Raw genomic sequence first — 17,405 nt, forward strand, 5'->3', positions numbered from 1 at the left:
GTGACACCAGCACGGGGGGGGCCTCCCACCATCTCCTTGGGAGTCCCCTTCCCCGGGAGCTGAACTCACCTCATCGCAGGCACTGGGCTGAGGTTGGGGGCCTGGGCAACCTGGGCCTGGGCTAGTTAATCTTGGGTTGGAAAACCCCCACCGTGCAGCCTGTCCCGAGAGGGCCAGGGAAGCCCCCAGGGTGCAGGGCTCACCTGGTCGATGAAGAGCTCCAGCACGAAGGTGGCCACGCTGCCGTTGATGCCGATGAAGAGGTTGACGCAGGTCAGCACCACGTAGGCCGTGCTGGGGATGTTGAAGAGGAAGGAGGCCGGGTACATCAGCGGCGTGATGGACCAGCTGGGGTGGAAGAGGAACAGAGCTGCAGCAAAGCCAAAAGACACCCGGCCCGGCACCAAGGAACCAAGCCCATGCCGCAAACCAGGGCTGGGAGACAAGGTACCAATGTCCCCCAAAACCGCGCCGCCTCCCCGCTCTGTTCAGAGCGGGCCAGGCTCCAGCCGGAGGCTCGGTCCTCCAGGGCAGGGCTGCTAGCTGTAATCCACCCCTGAGAGAGACCTACCAGGCAAACGCCCTGAGGTCCAGTGTAGGGAGTGGGTATTTCAGCCTCGCTCAGATGGCCGGTCCCAGGAATGCAGGCCCAGGCTGCAGGCCCCTGAGGCTTGGAATAAACACGGACGCTTGCCTGGACCGAACCTCCAGGCCGGGCCAGCTAGCTCCCTTCCCCTTCAGGGCGAGCCTTTGGTCCCACTCCCCAGGATAGGACAGAATCCCCCTTGACCCCAACAGACAAAGCGAGCTCCCCGGCTGCACAGGGCATTTGCTCCCCGTGTCGTCAGGGCCAGGCGGGGGCCGCGCCCACCCGGGCTCACCCATAGAGGAACAGCAGCAGCACCAGGGAGGGCAGGTTGGCTGAGGACACGTAGGACTTCTGCTGGAAGCAGAGGAAGATGAGGACGACCAGCCCTGCTGGGACCAGGTAGTTACACTGTGGGGAGAAGCAGAAGAGGCAGCGGGTGTGACCCAGTCGACCCTGGTTGGGTGGGGGGATTCTAATGAGGACAGGCCTGAAGCCACCCCACAACTCCCTCCCCTCCAGACAGGGAGCGAGCCCCTCCTCCCCTGACTCTGACCATGCAGTAGCCACTGGCGTTGAGTTTGTTGCATACCCCACACGCCCTCACTGAGCCAGCGTGTCCACCCTGTCCTGGCTCAGGGCCTCTCATCGGCCCAGCGGTGAGCCCCACTCCTGGGCGCAGGCTTTCCTGCGCAGCCCACACCCACTCTGTGTGGCGCGCTGTCCTCGGCTCATGGAGACCGGGCCACCCCGGAGGTTGATGAGCCTGCTACAACTTCAGCAAACAGAACCCTCCCTTTTAGGTCCGGCAGCAGGGGCCTCAGGTGTTTCAATCCAGAGGGCCCAGGTTCAATCCCCTCTGCTGACAACCTACCCAGGCATGCAGCCATGTTGGGGCTGACACCTGCCTCCCTTCATGAGGGTCCTACCTGCAGGTGAGAACCTGCCTGTGAGCCCCACCAGATGCCAGCCTGACCCTGTGCTGGAGAGCTATATCCCCCACTCCCTGCCCCCAGATCCATGGGATCCCTCCTCTCCCATGTAAACCTGCCACTCCCCAGATCTCCAGCCCCCCGGCCTGCCCCGCACCATGTCCCAGGCGAAGTTGCCCAGCCAGTAAACGCTGGGCTTCATGCCGCTGACGAACTGCAGGTGCTTGGCCTTGCTGACCCGCTCCTCGATGAGGAAGAGGACGAAGCTGGCGGGGATGAAGGACATGGCGAACATCACACAGATGGAGACCAGCACATCCACTGATGTGGCCATCCTACCATGGGGAGGGGAGAGCAAGATGAGCCAGCCACCCAGCGAGAGCCCCACCCAATCCCCACCCACCCCGAGGCTCCCCTGTACTCACAGCGCGGCCTCCGAGAGCTGCTCCTTGGTGAGGTTCAGGGGGTGGTTGATGGCCGTGATGCCGTAGCGCCAGGGCTCCGCGCCCGAGGGCAGGCTGGCCCGCAGCAGCCCGTTGTTCACCACGTTGACGAAGGACACCATGGCATGCCAGCCCTTGTTGTTGAACCAGACCTGTGGCCGCATGGCAGCGTAACGGCAACACTCAGCGCCGAGCTCGCCCCCCGCTCGAACCCTGTGACTCACCCGCTGCCACCGTAGAACAGCTGGGAATTGAACCCAGGAGTCCTGAGGCCCGGTTCCCCGCGGCTCTGGCTGCCAGACCGCACTCCCTCCCAGGGCCAGGAATAGAACCCAGGAGTCCTGACACCCAGTTCCCATCCCTGCTCTCTGGCCTTCTCAGGTTGGCATCGGAGGATTAGAATATGCTGCCCATGAGGGTGACAGGCCCCTGAGCTCCCCCCACAGTGGGGTTCCGTCCCCAAACTGACCTTCACATTATTGTGCGTGTCCAGCCCTTCGATGAAGCTGGTCAGGTTTCCTAGCAGCCTGTCTATGGGGCTCCCCTGGGGGCCGGAAAGGGAGATCAGGACTGGAACCAGATCGATGAGCCATTCACGAGCCTCCCTGCCCCGTGCCAGCCCCATCCTGTCCCGCCCCATGCCATCCATCCCAAGCCCCGGCCCTGCCCCAGACCTACCACCCCTGCCAAGAGTCCCATGTGGCGGATGCCGCCTTCCAACCAGGGTAGCTCTCCGACTCATTGCAAATCCCCGAGGAAGGAAACTGATTCTGTCCCCCTCCCCTGCCCTGCCCTACCCCACCCCATCCCATCCATCGGGTTATACCTTTGTGATGTTCAGCACAGCCCGGATCTCCCGCACAGCACCATCCACCTCCTCTGCCGAGGGCAGGGTCTGAGAGCTATGGGCACCCAGCGAGATGCCGCCATACCTGGGAGGGTGGGCGCAGGGAGGGAGGATCAGGAACCCAGGCGTGCCCCCTCATGCTTCTCCCTGCCCTGGGAGATTCGGGCCAGCACCTTGGGGCTAGGGCCGGGAGACACCCCCAGGCTGTGACGATGGGAGATCAGGTGCATTGGCACATGACAGGCAGACTATCTGGTGACCAGATACTGCGGTGATGGGCACGCTATATGCATAGACATATAGACAGAGATGCTGGGGGTGCCATCCCCCTTCCACAGCAGTAGATCCCCGAGCTTCAATCAGAGCCACTAAACCCCAGCCCCCTCCCAGAGCTGGGAACAGAACCCAGGAGTCCTGGCTCCCAGTCCCATACCCTTAACAGTCTTACTAAAACAATTCATACCCCAGCTCCCCCGCCACCCCTGCCCCTCTCACCTCTGCTCGTTGACCCATTTCTTGGTTCTCAACCTGCAGGAACAAAAAGGAAATGCCCGGGGAGCCGTTAGCACAGCTCGGTGGGTCTGTCCCTGCATTACAGCCACCAAACGCCTGATGAACAGCCCTAGAGAGCGAGGTAGCAATTCGCCCACAGATCAGGGACAGCTGGAGGAGTCCCAGGGCAAACGATGCCCCCGCCCGGCCCGGAACGCAGGCCCCAGCCTTGGGGAGGGACAGTTCAGGCCCTGGTGGCCCAGTCAGCCCTTGGCTGCTGCACTGACAGGCCTCTGTGCCACCAGGTCAGTCCCAGCAGCCTCAGCTGGGATTTGGAGGGGGCAGGAAGGGAGAACTGTAGGTCGGAGGCAGAGATGGGAGCCCTCCCCAGACTGGACCAGTCCCCAGGATCCCCCAGGTGCTCACCCCTGGCGGATGATCTTGGGGTAGGTTTTCACCAGGTAATCGGAGATGTTCCTGCCTGTGAGGTTCTGGAGGATGTCGCCGGTGCCCCTTTGCACCTGGCGGGAGGACAGACGGTGACAGACAGACAGGAGACGGGACTGGTATCGTCATCGTCCCAGGCTGGGCTTAGTAGGGCCCCCAGGGCCACGCTGTGCCAAGGTCTAGTACCAACCCTGACGGAGTCCACTAGGAGCCACCCCCCTCCACCCACCCAGCCTCTACCGGCCGTGACTCTGGGGCAATAGAAGTGGGTGAGACCCGGGCGATGGCAGCTGCCAGTCTCCACGCTGGGCACTCCCTGGCCCAGTCTGATGCAGCTCCTGGCCGCTCTGGGCAGGCGGTTTTCTGCCCTCTGGGCTGAACCTCCCTCGCCGCCCTCCCACCCTGACAACCCCAGGGGAGGTGGGAGTGGGCGGCTACCTGTGGAGGAGGAAGCCCCCCCGCTGCTTCGGGGCAGTCGGGCAGCATCTTCCTGGCCCCCCGGGAGCTGCACTCACAGGCCGGGGAGGGGTTGGCTGGCGTCCAGTTCATGTTCCGGAAAACCTCAGCCAGGGACCGGGGCACTTCGGGGGTCCAGAAGCCTCGTTCGTGGGACGCCGGTGGGCAAGGCGCTCTCCTGAACACCCCGGGTGGGGAGAAGGCCGCTGGTTAGCGCCCAGCCTATTGCTCTCCACAGAGCTGAGTGGGAGCGAGCTCCGAGCCGGCCCCAGCTCCAGGCTAGAGCGGGGGGCATGGATCCCTGCAGGCGGGGGGTACAGCCCTGGGCAGGCCCAGTGTGTTCACTCCTCGGACGCCACTCTAGAACCCAGGACAAACACGGCCCAGACAGCAGCAGCTGCATAGGCGAAGTGTCTGGCCCAACAGAACCAGCCAGGCTGGCGCGAGGATGCCTCCTTATGGCAAGCACAGGGAACTGCAGCCACCTTGGGCTCTGCTCCGAGGCTCTTGGCAAGGAAGCAGATGCAACCCCACAGGGTCCCTTCCCAGCGGCAGTAATTGCCTCCCAAGCCCATACATGCTGCCTGAGGGAGGGGCACAGACTGGGGGGTACTCACCCCTCCAGGGCATCTCTCATGCACTTGGTACCGAAGCCCGGCTCGGCCAGCAGGGCTCCAAGGAGCTGCACAGAATCAGGGTCCCCCGGGGAGTCATCACTGAAACAGATGGAGCGGAGGGGCCACTTCCATGAGAATCCTCCCAGCCGGCGTTGCCCCGGCACAGCCCAGGCGACAGCCCCTGCCCCCCACCTCACTCCAGCTGGGATGAGACGCACCTGAAAAAGGTGAACTGCTCCCCATACATCCAGGGCTCCAGGTGCAGCGGGGGGTACTTCCCAAAGGGTGGCACGATCAGGCTGAAAAGGAGGGCGATGCACACAAAGACAGCCGGCAGGACGATCTGTGGGCAGGGGCTGGAGTCAGAGCTGGGCAGGGGGGACTGTCTGGGCTGAGCCCCTTGAGCCAGGGCATAGCCCCAGGTCAGAGCTGGGCAGGGGAAGAGGGGAATCCTGCAGCCAGGGTGCTAGGACACCCTAGGTCAAGTCAAGGATCCTACAGCCAGAGAATCCGGACTCTCCGGGGTCTGGGTCAGAGCTCCAGGATGCAGGCCTGACCCACTGGTAGGGGGAGAACATTTGCACAGGAATATTGCCCCCCACGTTCCATTCACCCACCCCCCCCCCACACACACCCCTCCCCCGATGCTCCACTGCCCTGCACCCTGTGCTTGCAGAGGGGCTCCCCTCCCACACCCCCCATCAGAGCCCCCCCCACACACACTTCCCCGACCCTTTCCCGGCAGTGCCCAGGCTAAGGAGGAGAAGCCCGCAGTACTTGTGCGAAGAAGCCCCTGGTGCTGCGCCGGGCGTAGAGGAGTCTCTTGGTGAAAAGAGCCCGGAGATGCTGGCGGGTCAGGGCCCAGCCCAGAACCTGCTGGGAGCCTCTGCCATCCAGGCTATGCAGGAAATCTGTCTCCTTTGGCTCCTCAGCTGCAAGAGGGAGAGCCAGAGACCCCCCCGTCAGCCCTGCCTGCGGCTCCAATGCCCAGGGCAGCCCCCCGCCCCACCAGCGTCCTGCTCCATGGGCAGCCTGGGGCTCCAGGCCACTTTGTGTCTCCGGGGACCCGTGTCTGGGGGGGGTGGAGGGCAGCTGGGTGAATTCTGGGCAGGGCGCTAGGAGCGGGGTCATGTGCGGGGAAAGGCGGAGGGCAATGCACGGGGAAATGGGGGTGCCGGGCTCTCTACATGCATTTCCATAGGGGAACCTGTCCCTCGTCTGGCTCAGAAAAGATGCCTCAGGACCCAGGGCCGAATCCTGTCCAGGCTTCCACCCCTCCCATGGGGAGAAGGACAGCTCTGGACCCCCTCCCTCCCGCCGCCCAGCCTCCTACCTTTCCTGGATCCTTTGACTCGATGCAAAGAAAGAGAAAGAGGACAGGTCTCACGTAGCTGTGTGGGGAACTTCCCCGGGGCACCAGAGCCGGGGCAGGGGAACTGACTAGCGTGGCGCTGGATTCCCCATGCTGCGAACCATGGCCTGGGGGCTTGCAATGCCTGCCCAGCCACTCCCAGGCCCCCACGCCAGCCGGCTGCACCGGCTCCTGGGACGGGGCCTTTCGCTCTCGTCCGGCTAGACCCACAACAATTTCACACTCCCTCCCCCCCAAATTCCATCCGTTACCCAGAAGCCCCTGGCTCCCGTTAGCACTGCAAGGCGGGTGCTTCAGAAGCACCCAGAAGGCACCACAAGGGCAGAGAACCAGCCGTTTCCCACCATTCAGGTCCCTGCGGGGCTGTCCCGACGCAGGCGAGAGAGACACCAATGGGCAGATGGGAGGCTGGTCAGTTACGGAGCTCAGTGCTCCCCCCCCAGCAGGAGCCGGAGCCTGGCTGTGCCCCCTTACCCGGCTCGGTATCTGCTGCCTCCACGTCCCCGTTCTCGCTCACCGTCCGCGTGTAGGAGGAGGCGGGGGCTGCCGTTCTCACCCGCTGGGGGGCTCCCCCAGAGCCTGCCAGACACAGGGCCAGAGCATCACACCATGGGCGGGCCAGAAAAAGTATGTGGAACCCAGGGCCGCGCACAGGTTTTGTGTGTGTGTGCGGGGGGGGCGCCCTGGGGCAAAATCTGAAACTGAGCTCCTCGCCCCCATCCTTCCAAAAACTTACCACTGAGGGAAGTCCCGGGGGTGGGGGGTTGGAGAGCGAGCCCCCCCACTCACCCCATAGCCATGGCTCCCGTCCCATGGGGCAGGGTCCAGCTCCCCACACCGGGTGTTCCCACCTGGCATGCAGGCTGGCAGCACCAGTCAGGTTTGCCCTACAGCCTGCCTGTCGTAGGGAGTTGGCCAGGGGACAAATTTCAGGTTTGGGGGCCCTCACAAATGGGGGGCCCGGGTCAAACTGCTCCTTTTGTTCCCCCTTCCGGGCAGCCCTGGTGACACCTCGTTACAGCCACCCAGAGGAGCAGCCTGCAGGGACTACAGGATCCGCCATGCAATGCAGCCTGGCCCCTCGGCCGTGTTGGGATTTATAGTCCCTGCAAGCCAGGCCGGAGCAGCCTGGAGTCCCAGGAGGCCTGTTTCGTATGGCCCTGCCAAGCACCCTGAGGCTGTGCTGTGCCAGCTGCCCGACTGAGTGCACAGTGACCCTGCAACTTCCTGGGCTACCCAGCTGCACCCCATGCCTTCCCTGAGCACCCCAGGGAGAGATGGGGTGAGAACAGTTTGGGGAAAATAACTGGGTCCATCTCCCAAGGCTGAGCCCCACTGCAGTTTGAATGAAGATCCTTCTCCCAGGAGCCACGGGCTGCAGAGAACAGAGCTGAGTTTTCAGTACAGGAGCTTCGTCTAGAACTCTCATCCTTCAGCCCTAAAAATGGCATGATTCTACCTCCTGAGCTAAAGGAAAACTCCCTTAGCTAGCAGCAGTAGCAGGTCTCTTATCCCCTCTGCAGTCCAGGCACTAGAAAAACGATCATTCCTTCCACTCGCACGGCCGTTAACTTGGGCCCCCAGGTGCTCAAAGCTTTTCCAAGAGGCTGCCAATGTCTTTACCTGTGGTGTCAACGTCCACTCCTGTGTCCTCAGCCACCTTCAGAAAGATCTACAGAGGGTAAACAGGAACGGAAAGGTGTTTTACCGGGAGAAAAAAGGACAGTGGGCCCTCAGCAAACCAACTCCACAGGGCAGGGAGCGTCCCAGAGCCCACTGACGGTCCCACAGTCTCTGCTGCCAGCAACGAGGCCACGGCAGCATTTTTCCCCCCCCCCCACCATGTCCTCGCTGGAAAAATCCATCCAGATCCAACTGATTTCCTAGCTGTTTTTTCCTGCAGCCCTCTGACACATTTCGCTCCATATTTTTTATGAAAATATGGACACGATACGACTATGACATAACTGAGATGTACTTTATGCAAGACGGGTCTTGTAAGATATCATTGGAAAGGTTACAGTTTACTGAATGTGATCATCCAATCTGTATGGCTGTATCATTTCTGTTCCTGAAGTTGCCGTCACTGCTAACACTTCTGGTACAACAACGGAAAAGCCGGACAGGGCTGACGACCCATCAGCGAGGACAATGGACTGTGAAAAGTCTTGGCCTTCCTGCAGAACATACTGACTCATGACTCGTGGACACTGGGACTCTACAGAGACAGGTGGTCTTGTCACCCGGTACTAAACATTATCTGGGACTTCTTGTAACTTTCCACTGGAAGGGAAGGGGGGGTCAAGTTTGGGAACAAAAGGATTCCTGCCTTAAGGAAATCCTATTTAAGGGTGGGGAGGAAGGCAAGCGGGACAACTCCTCTCCATCGCCTGTCTGCCCAAGAAGAAAGACTGCTAAAGCCACCTGAAGGGACGGCAAGGGGGGAGTCCAGACTGAGATGGGGTCCAGGCTGAAAAGGAATATAACTGGAACGTTGAACCACAGAAACTTTGCAACCTGCCTAAAACATTTAGGGTGAGAATTTACGTTTTGTAACCTGTTTCTTAAGGATATTGAGCTTAGCTTGCATATTTTGCTTTATTTGGTCAGTAATCTGCTTTGTTCTGTTTGTTATCTCTTATATCCACTTAAAATTCACCTTTTGTAGTTAATAAACTTATTGCTTGTTGATAACATAACCCAGTTTATGTAATTTCTAACTGGCAGGGGGGCAAGAAGTTGTGCATATCTCCTCCACATTGAGGGAGGGGGCGAATTTCATAAAACCTTTGGGTTTGTATCCCTTAAAGGGAGTGGGCACTGGGATGTTGGAGTGAGCTCCTAAAGTGGAATCTTTCCAGAGTGGATCTGGAGGGAGGGGAGGGAGAGCTCAGTGGTTTGAGCATTGGCCTGCTAAACCCAGGGTTATGAGTTCAATCCCTGAGGGGGCCATTTAGGGATCTGGGGAAAAATTGGAGATTGGTCCTGCGTTGAGCAGGGAGTTGGCCTAGATGACCTCCTGAGGTCCCTTCCAACCCTGATATTCTAGGATTCTGTCTCTCTGTGCAGCTGGGGGTGGCCCTGCCTGTATGCTTGATTGGAAAATGCTTGTGAGCCTAGCCCAGCAAGGCCAGGTAAAGGGGACCCAGGCTGGCAGAATAGGCTGACTCAGCGGCACCCCAAACCCGTCACACCCTCGCACTCTACGCCCTTGTCCACACTCTCTGCCCTCAACCAGGTGAGCTGTGGAGGGCAGATTGTCTTTCTCAGAAGCATCAGGTATAGGCCACTGCAGGAGACAAGGTGTCAGATGCGATGGACTAATGGTACAGCAGGAGGAGAGAGACTGATCTTGATGGGCCTCCTGTCTGATCTGGTGAGACGAGGGGTGGGATAACAGTCTGGATCCACGTATGGTCTGCCCCCATATGACATGGGAGTAGAATGCTGGGGTGTGGATAAGTGCACAGTTGGTGGCAGGGGATGGGATGCTGGGAGGGAGCTGAAGTACCTCTTCCAAGGTGGTGTCCGAGATCCCGTAGCTGGAGATCCCCAGCTCGCCCAGGCGCCCGTCCAGCTCCCGGAAGAGCTCCCCAAAGGCCCCATCCTTGGCGCCGCCATACGGCAAGACGTACAGCACCTCGTGGCCAATATCCTCCACCAGCCGGGAGCCAGGGACCAGCTTCTGGATCAGGGCTGACAGCTGCGGTACGTCTGCAGAAACACAAAAGGGGCAGAGATTGCTGGGGGGAGCCAAGGCCTGGAACAGGGCACAAGACCCACAGCATCTGCACTGTGACGGGGTGGCCTGTGGGACTGACCCAACATGGATACCCCAAGGGAACTGTCAGTGCTAAGCTGGCCTTGTGTCCCCGTAATATCCCAGCCCCTTTGCAAGTGCTGATCCAGCCTGGCAAGGATTAAGTGGGTTCTGCTGATGCTGTAAGGCGGGTGGCTCAGCTTCCACAGGGAGATAAGGGAAGCGGGCGGGGCTCTCTGGTGATGGAGGATCTAGGGAGCGGGCTGAGCCGGGCAGATGGAGGATCCCAGCCTAGGGAGAAGGCTTGAGCTGCACTTTATCTTATTGTTCACAAAGCCCAGCCCGTAGAAGCTCGGACTCCCCCTGCCCTGTGCACGATTAGGCCCAAGAACAGGGTGGGGAAGTCAAGGATTGAAGGATGCAGGAGAGATGTAGTGTGAGGTGACCTTCAAAAGCTGGCCCTTGGGTTGTTGTGGGGAGGGCCGGCCCTGGAAGGACAGGTCACTGGAGAAGGATTTCCCAGGAAGAGGAAATGTCTCCTTGGAGGCTGGAGGAGGAGCCGGGGAGGCAGCGAGGCCTTGAACACGCCCCAAGTGCAGGCAGAGACCCTGCCCAGGGAACTCAGCCACTATGGGGTCAGCCCCAGGCTGGGAACCAGGGAGAAGCTGAGACTCGCCGTGTCCCAGTGTGTATGTGGTGGGGGGGGTGGGGGGGGGAGAGAATCTTAACTCTTTCCCAACCGGCTCCCAGTGCCAGCCCCTTCCTTCCCCCCGGAGCTGCTCACCCATGGTGCTGGACTCGCTGCACTGCTCGCTGCCCAGGCCGGTGTCACAGGTGCGCTCTGAACTGCTGTCATCCTGCGGGGAAGGGGAGGGTAAGAGACCCGGCCCTGGGCTGGCCCCAACTCTGAGGCTCGGGCCCCCCCTCTAATGACCGATGCCACCTCAGGAGATCAGGGCACCGGCTCCCCATGGTGAGCCCATTCCTCTACCTCCAAACTTCAGGGAACCCTGGAGCTGGATCGCCTAGGACGCCAGTGACCCCCCCAACCACCACCACTCTGCACTCATGCCCCCACCCACCGAGCTTCAGGGGCTCCCCCTGCCTTTCACCCCATGGGGTGCTCTACGGCTGTGCCCACCCACCCATTCGGGCAGGTGCCGCCTGCCCACCCACCCATTCGGGCAGGAGCCTGGCGGCACCAGGCAGGGGAGCCCACTCCCCTGGCATTACCTTTCTGCTGGCGATGGTGATGCTGCTGAAACTGCCCCCCAGGGCCGCCCGCTCCCGGGGGCCGGCCTCCCGCTTCACCAGGGTCAGGTAATAGCCGGTGCCCAGCTTGGCCTTGAGGAAGAGTGGGGAGCCGCAGCAGCAAAGCCGGCCCTGGGAGATGATGGCCACCCGGTCGCCCAGCAGGTCCGCCTCGTCCATGTAGTGGGTGGAGAGGATGACCGTGCGGCCTGGGGGGGGGCAGAGCAGGGAAGGGGGTGGGAGAAGCCAGGGTGCAGCAGGGCCTTGATAGCCCCTCATTCCCAAGGGCTCCTCCTGCAGGGCAGAGCTGGAACGGCACCTGGAGCAGGGCCACGGCACAGACTGGCCCCCGCTGGAGCCGCCTGTACCCCAGTATGGGGGCGGGGGGGGAGGGGGGGACCAAGCTGGCACCAAGAGCAGCTCGCGGACCGTAATGGGGGGGGTGTCGTCTGAGCCAGAGACACCCCTACATGGCTGCAGGTCACCTCAGGGTGAGTGACTCCTTGGACTGCTCCATTCGCCTGCATGCACCCACCCCCTCCGGCCCCCACGGGGTAGGACCCACTGGGGCCCAGCTCTGCCAGAATTGTTGGGTCCCCCCCTCCACCACAATGCTTGACCTCTCTCACCCAGCCCCGCCCCGTCCCCCTCTGCTCCCAATAGGCATCGTGATCCACTCCCTCACTGCCATGTGGGGCCCAGATCCCTGCCTCAGTTCACCGGAAACCCCAGTAAGGAGCCCAGTGCAGAGGGCTCATCCCCACATGGCCTACTGGGGCTTGGCTGGGCCCATCAGACAGAGGCTCTGGCCCTTTCTGAGACCCCCCCCCTTCCAGCGCCTGCTGTTCCCACCCCCCCCACCCCGCTCAGACCTTTGCGATACTTCAGCAGCAGCTCCCAGATGCCCCGCCGGGAGTAGGGGTCGACCCCAGCGGTGGGCTCGTCCAGAATGACCACCTGGGAGCCGCCCACGAAAGCGATGGCCACGGAGAGCTTCCGCTGCATCCCACCTGCCCCGGGGGAAGAACGGGGTGAGCGTCATGGGACATCAGGGCGGGGGGGGGGGGAAGAAGGAAGGGGGTGTTGCTCCAGAGAGCGAGTCATCCCGGGTCACCAGGGCTGCGGTTCTGGCAGCATCCCTGGGAAGTTCCTCCATGCCACACCCCCCCGGCACCTCCCCTGGCCCACGGCTCACCCCACCCCCCTTCACGCCCCACGCACACTGGACCAGTTTACCGAAGGTCGTGGTGGATTCTCCATCATGGGCACTTTTAAAATCAGGGCAGGATGTTTTTCTGAAAGACCTGGTCGAGGGCTTATTTGGGGGACGCTGTCCAGCCCGTGTTACGCAGTAGGGAACACAAGGGGCCATTCGGGGCTGGGGAGTCCATGAACGCCACTCCCGCCCCCTGGTGACAGCACCACTATAAACACACCCGCCCCATGGGGTTAATCAAGCGAGGCCTGAGGCCGAGACCGCGTCTGTTCTGTGTCTGTACAGCGCCTAGCACAATGGGCCACGACTGGGACGCCGAGGAACTACCGCGAAATAAGCAATAAAGAATCATGGGAGAGAGAAGGGGGCCGTGTTGGGAGCCCACAGACCCATCCTTTTGGGCCCTGAAGCCTGCAGATTGGGAGCGGGCCCCTTATGTTACCCACTTGTAACCCAGCGGGGGCTTCCTTTTCCCTTTAAAAGGTGGCTCTCCCTGCGACATGCCAGGATCAGCTCCCAACCTCCCCACCTGAGCCCAGCCTGCCCCCTGTATCCCCATCCCGCCTGCTTGCTGGGCCCAGGGCACTCACCCGACAGGTTCTTGGTCTGCTCCCGGCGCTTGTGGGGCAGCCCCACATCCTGGATGATCTGCTTCACCTCCTCCTTCACCTGCTCCCCTGATAGCCCCTTCAGGCGCCCATAAAACCAGATGTGCTCCTCCACCGTCAGGCTGGGGGTGGGGGAGGCGCAGAGAGAGGGTGACTCCCAGCAGGGCAAGGAGAAATATCCCACCGCTACCCCTGAAGACGCCCAGCCCCCTGATCTAACTGCTAGAGAACGCTCCTCTCAGAGCTGGGAACAGAACCCAGGAGTCCCGACTTGCAGCCCCCCTCCCCGTGGACTCTAACCACTAGGCCCCTCTCCCTGCCCAGAACTGGGAACAGGACCCAATGGGCAAGTGCCCCAGCAGTTGATTCTCACACTGAGGTCGCTGCAGTGGGGCTGGTGACTTCTCCAGCGCCACTGGGTCCAATTGCGCTGTGCTCTGGAGGGGAGCAGAGTCCGGCCACAGGCCCTCCAGGCTGGAAGCAGCAGGGAGGCTGGGTGCTCCAACCATCAGGGAGCAAGGGAATTCTCCCCCAGCTCCATCTGCCTTGGATGACCACCCCCCACACACATGCTTGGTTCTCCCCACCCCCCCACCTACATGTCAAAGAGGACGTTGTGCTGGGGACACATCCCCATGGTTTTCCGGATGCTGTCCATCTCGGAGCGGATGTCCCGGCCCAGGATGTAGGCCGTCCCGGAGCTGGGGGGCAGCAGACCGCTCAGGATGGACCTGGGAGTGGGGGAGCAGGACACAGGGGATTAAAACCCAAGCAAGTAGATTCAGAGGAATGTTTCCAGCGGCCACCTTCAATGCCTAAGGGAGCTCAGGGCGTTGCAGGGGCCGGCAGGGGCATTCAGACCACATGGCCCCAGCTCCCAACACCATGCGGACACCGGCTCATCCAGCAGCTGTGCATCCCCCACCCAGCGAGGAGAGCCAGTGACCCCACCCAGGGGGAGGGAGGCTATTTCTTTGCTCTGCTAGCCATGGCTGAAATTCACTAGCCACCCAGCATACCCTGGGCCAGGTCCTCAGCTCACAGATCCAGCGGAACTGTCTGCCAAGGCCCTGGCCCAGAATCTCCTCTCCTGGCAGGTGTCAGGACAGTGACTGCAGTGGGGTTACTCTCACCAGTGCTGGAGACGAACTGGGCTCTGGCGTGGGCATACAGGCCACCCCGACCATCTGAGATGTGCTCCCGGCTCCCCCCTTTGATTCAAGGATTAACGTTATTCATTAATAAACCAGGAACCCTGAGAGACTCCGGGAGCAGAGCAAACAGTTCCGGAGGGACGTCTGCTCCAACTGGTCTGACTCTGGATCTCTCCTGCCACAGCAGCTCAGTGTCTGGCCCACCCAAGTCTAACCGGGCCCAATCCCCTCTATCGTGACCTTCCTTCACCCAGCAGGACCCGGGGGCGCTCCCCACAACTCGATCTGGGCTGCACGAACCCCAGCACTTCATACAAGTGAGAACATCCAGCCCTCTCCCGCCACAGTGGTCACAGCACTTTACGAAGCCAGCTCAAAATCATTCTCTCCATTGGACCGGTGGAGGGAAACTGAAGTATGCCGAGCCGCAGTCGCTTGCCCCAGGACATTCAGCATCCCCCACACCAGCACCACAGCTGCCGAGCTGCGCTGGCTCAGACGCCACGAGAAACACGCCCACCATGCATGTGCGGTGCCCACAGAAGCCCCAGGGATTCCCCACCCCCGCCCTCCCCGCGCGCCCCGCAGTCTCACATCGTGGTGGTCTTGCCGGCCCCGTTGTGGCCCAGGAAGGAGGTGATCTGGCCCTCGTAGAAGCTGAGGCTCAGCCCATTGACGGCCACTTTGCTGCTACTGCGGTAAATCTTCACCAGGTTGCAGATGGAGACCCCCGGGCGCAGCTGCGCGGGCGGCTCCTCTGCCAGCACTGAAAACAGGAGGCAGGATCAGCAAGCGGGCACCGTGCCGGACACCTAGCAGAGGCAGCCAGAACTCGGGGAGGGGGAAGTTTGGGGTTCCAGGCTCAGGTTAGGGCTAGGACCCCCCTGAGCTGCCAGCAATCCGGCCAGCTCCCCCGCAGCCCCTTGCGTGGAGGTTACTACCCTGCGGCAATCAGCGAGCCTCAAAAGGATGGGGACCAAGACGGAGAGGTGGCAGGGATCCTGTCACTGCACAGAGTCAGAGCACCTTGGCGGACCCTGAGGCTCCTCCCCGGCCAGGGTTTGTGGCCAGTTAGCAGACTCAGCGTAGGGTTACGGATGGGGCAAGGGCGGGGACCTGGGCTGGGGACAGAGCTGGTTGGTGGCCCAGGGGTAGGGTTTGGTACCAGCCGACTCAGCCTAGGGTTAGGGATGGGGTGAATTGGCCTCACTTCTGCCGCCCTCTCCCACCCCGTCAGCTGGTGGCCCGCCCTCTGCTGGGCCTGTCCAGCACGTGGCTGGAGCCACTTCGGTAATCCAGCAGCGGAACCCAGGAGTCCTGACTCCGGCTCCCCGACTCGAACCAGCCTGCAGAACAGGGAATCGAACCTAGGAAGAGTCCTGATGTCCGGCCCACTTCTCTGACTGCTGGCCCCACTCCCTTCCCAGAGCCAGGGACAGAGCGTGGCACTCCTGACTCCAACTCTGCTGCTCCAGCCACTAGACCACACTGCCTCTGTGGCGGATAGGGGCACGGGGGAGGGGAACCCTTTACCTTCCGCAGAGCTCAAGGAGTTGGTCGGGAAGGGGTGGCAGCCTTCGGAGGATGACTCTCCAAACCAGTAGCTCTTCAGGAAGGGAAAATTCCAGGGTTTGGGAATCCCATACTGGCCTGAACGCAAATAGAGGAAACCAGTCAGAGAGCGCGGGATGGGGGCGGGGTGTGGAAAGCAACCCCACCTGATTGGGGGTGTCTGCCAGTGCAGACCAGCTGCCTTCTCCACACTGGAGCTTGCCCTGATTCCAGCCACGGGCCTAAGGCGCAATCGCCTAAGACGGGCGGCGTCAACCTCCGTACAGCAGCTGGCTTCGGCTCGGCTCGGCTCGGCTCGCCCCGGATGCCATAGCACGGGTGCAAATGGCACCTATTCACATCTGCACCAGCGGGCGCCGCCATAGTCTGGGATCCCCGGCGCAGACGGAGGCCTGAGACCCCAGTGATGGTGAAAGGAGCTGCCAGATCGTTAACGACCACTGTGGGGTTCGGATCCCCCAGGGAGATGGGCTCAGGGTGATCAATGCAAGCCGTGCTCACCCCACGTAGTGCTCTGTCCCCTATTCCCTGCCCCAGGAGCAGGGAGCTCCCATAAACCGGCTACAATCTTCGCTATGAGAACAGCTCAGGCTTTTAGATCCAGTGCGGTCCCGGTTTTAATCCCTGCTGCCAACAAACCACCCAGGCTTGGGGCAGTACAGAGGGCTTAACCCTCACCTCTTGGAGGGGGAGCCGCTCAGCTTTACTTCTACTTTGGAGGGTGGGTGGAACTGGCCTGCCTGGGGTCTAGACTTGAACTGTGCTCCAAGATCTCAGCTGTCAGTTAAGGAAAACAACCTTAGGTCTCTAGTCCTGACAAATACCAAATAACCTGGGTTCAGCTGACCCAGAGCGATCCGCCTGAGTCTGCAGACAGCAAGGAGCTCTGAAAAATACAAGCTGCTCTTATTCATTTCAACTGGAATGTTAACTCTGAAACCGACTGATGATGCATTAAGACGACCCAATTTCACTGATGATCTACCTGTGCGAGAATGGAGAAGTGTGGACTTATTATGAAGATCTGCACAATTCACTGAGAGTGGCAGCTCATAAATGGGCAGAGCTTGTGGGAGCATCACCCCAGTCCGAGTCCAGATCCATTCCCAGCCCTACCCGCTGACCTGGGAAGACAGCCTCGATGTACCACGTGGCCAGGCCGTACAGACACGCGTCCAGGAGCAGCAGCGCCATGGAGGTGGCGAAGTTGTAAGGGTCGCCCTGCATGGGGCTGGAGTTCAGGTTGTACCACTGGATCCCCACGCCCTGCTCCTCGTACAGGGAGAAGTACTCGCAGCCAAACCCAAATGCCACTGGGGACAGGAGGCTCTGGCAGGGGAGAAGCAGGTGAAGCAAGACCAGGAAACCCCCAGACCCAGCACAGCTCCCTGGGAACTAGCCCTGGACACCAGCCACCAACCTACTCATGGCCACGGGGCTGCCGATTCAGTGGCCAGCCTGTGAAATGCTAAGGGGTAGAGTTTCCGAGTCCAGCCTTCCTCCGGGGGTGGGCAGTGTAAACAGCCATGGGGATGGGTCAATTCTGAGCACGTCACTGGGACCCCCCCCGTACCCCCTTTGATCGGCACCCACATAGGGAGACCCCATTAGAGCCAGGCTGAAAAGGACACCCTGGAGCGGGACCGGAAAAC

The 17,405-nt window shown here is 61.3% G+C and overlaps 1 protein-coding gene across 1 annotated transcript in view; it reads right to left on the reverse strand.

The window, feature by feature from the left end:
* The window catches only part of ABCA7 (ATP binding cassette subfamily A member 7), a 54,416-nt gene that overhangs the window by 9,340 nt on the left and 27,671 nt on the right, over window positions 1–17,405 (reverse strand). Inside the window, exons 18-41 of the mRNA XM_084614687.1 lie at window positions 16,878–17,082; window positions 15,715–15,831; window positions 14,776–14,947; window positions 13,627–13,758; window positions 13,010–13,149; window positions 12,076–12,213; window positions 11,186–11,412; window positions 10,737–10,809; window positions 9,704–9,906; window positions 7,816–7,864; window positions 6,667–6,771; window positions 6,154–6,171; window positions 5,598–5,752; window positions 5,039–5,163; window positions 4,821–4,919; window positions 4,186–4,381; window positions 3,727–3,821; window positions 3,304–3,336; window positions 2,788–2,893; window positions 2,431–2,505; window positions 1,944–2,113; window positions 1,676–1,853; window positions 882–997; window positions 204–348 (exon numbers count right to left, since the gene is read on the reverse strand). Coding sequence (XP_084470813.1) covers window positions 204–348; window positions 882–997; window positions 1,676–1,853; window positions 1,944–2,113; window positions 2,431–2,505; window positions 2,788–2,893; window positions 3,304–3,336; window positions 3,727–3,821; window positions 4,186–4,381; window positions 4,821–4,919; window positions 5,039–5,163; window positions 5,598–5,752; window positions 6,154–6,171; window positions 6,667–6,771; window positions 7,816–7,864; window positions 9,704–9,906; window positions 10,737–10,809; window positions 11,186–11,412; window positions 12,076–12,213; window positions 13,010–13,149; window positions 13,627–13,758; window positions 14,776–14,947; window positions 15,715–15,831; window positions 16,878–17,082 — 3,072 coding nt within the window. The remainder of the gene's footprint in view (window positions 1–203; window positions 349–881; window positions 998–1,675; window positions 1,854–1,943; window positions 2,114–2,430; window positions 2,506–2,787; window positions 2,894–3,303; window positions 3,337–3,726; window positions 3,822–4,185; window positions 4,382–4,820; window positions 4,920–5,038; window positions 5,164–5,597; window positions 5,753–6,153; window positions 6,172–6,666; window positions 6,772–7,815; window positions 7,865–9,703; window positions 9,907–10,736; window positions 10,810–11,185; window positions 11,413–12,075; window positions 12,214–13,009; window positions 13,150–13,626; window positions 13,759–14,775; window positions 14,948–15,714; window positions 15,832–16,877; window positions 17,083–17,405) is intronic.

This window comes from Lepidochelys olivacea (assembly GCF_965140295.1).
Source record: "Lepidochelys olivacea isolate rLepOli2 genome assembly, chromosome: 25".
NCBI classification, from domain to species: Eukaryota; Metazoa; Chordata; order Testudines; family Cheloniidae; genus Lepidochelys; species Lepidochelys olivacea.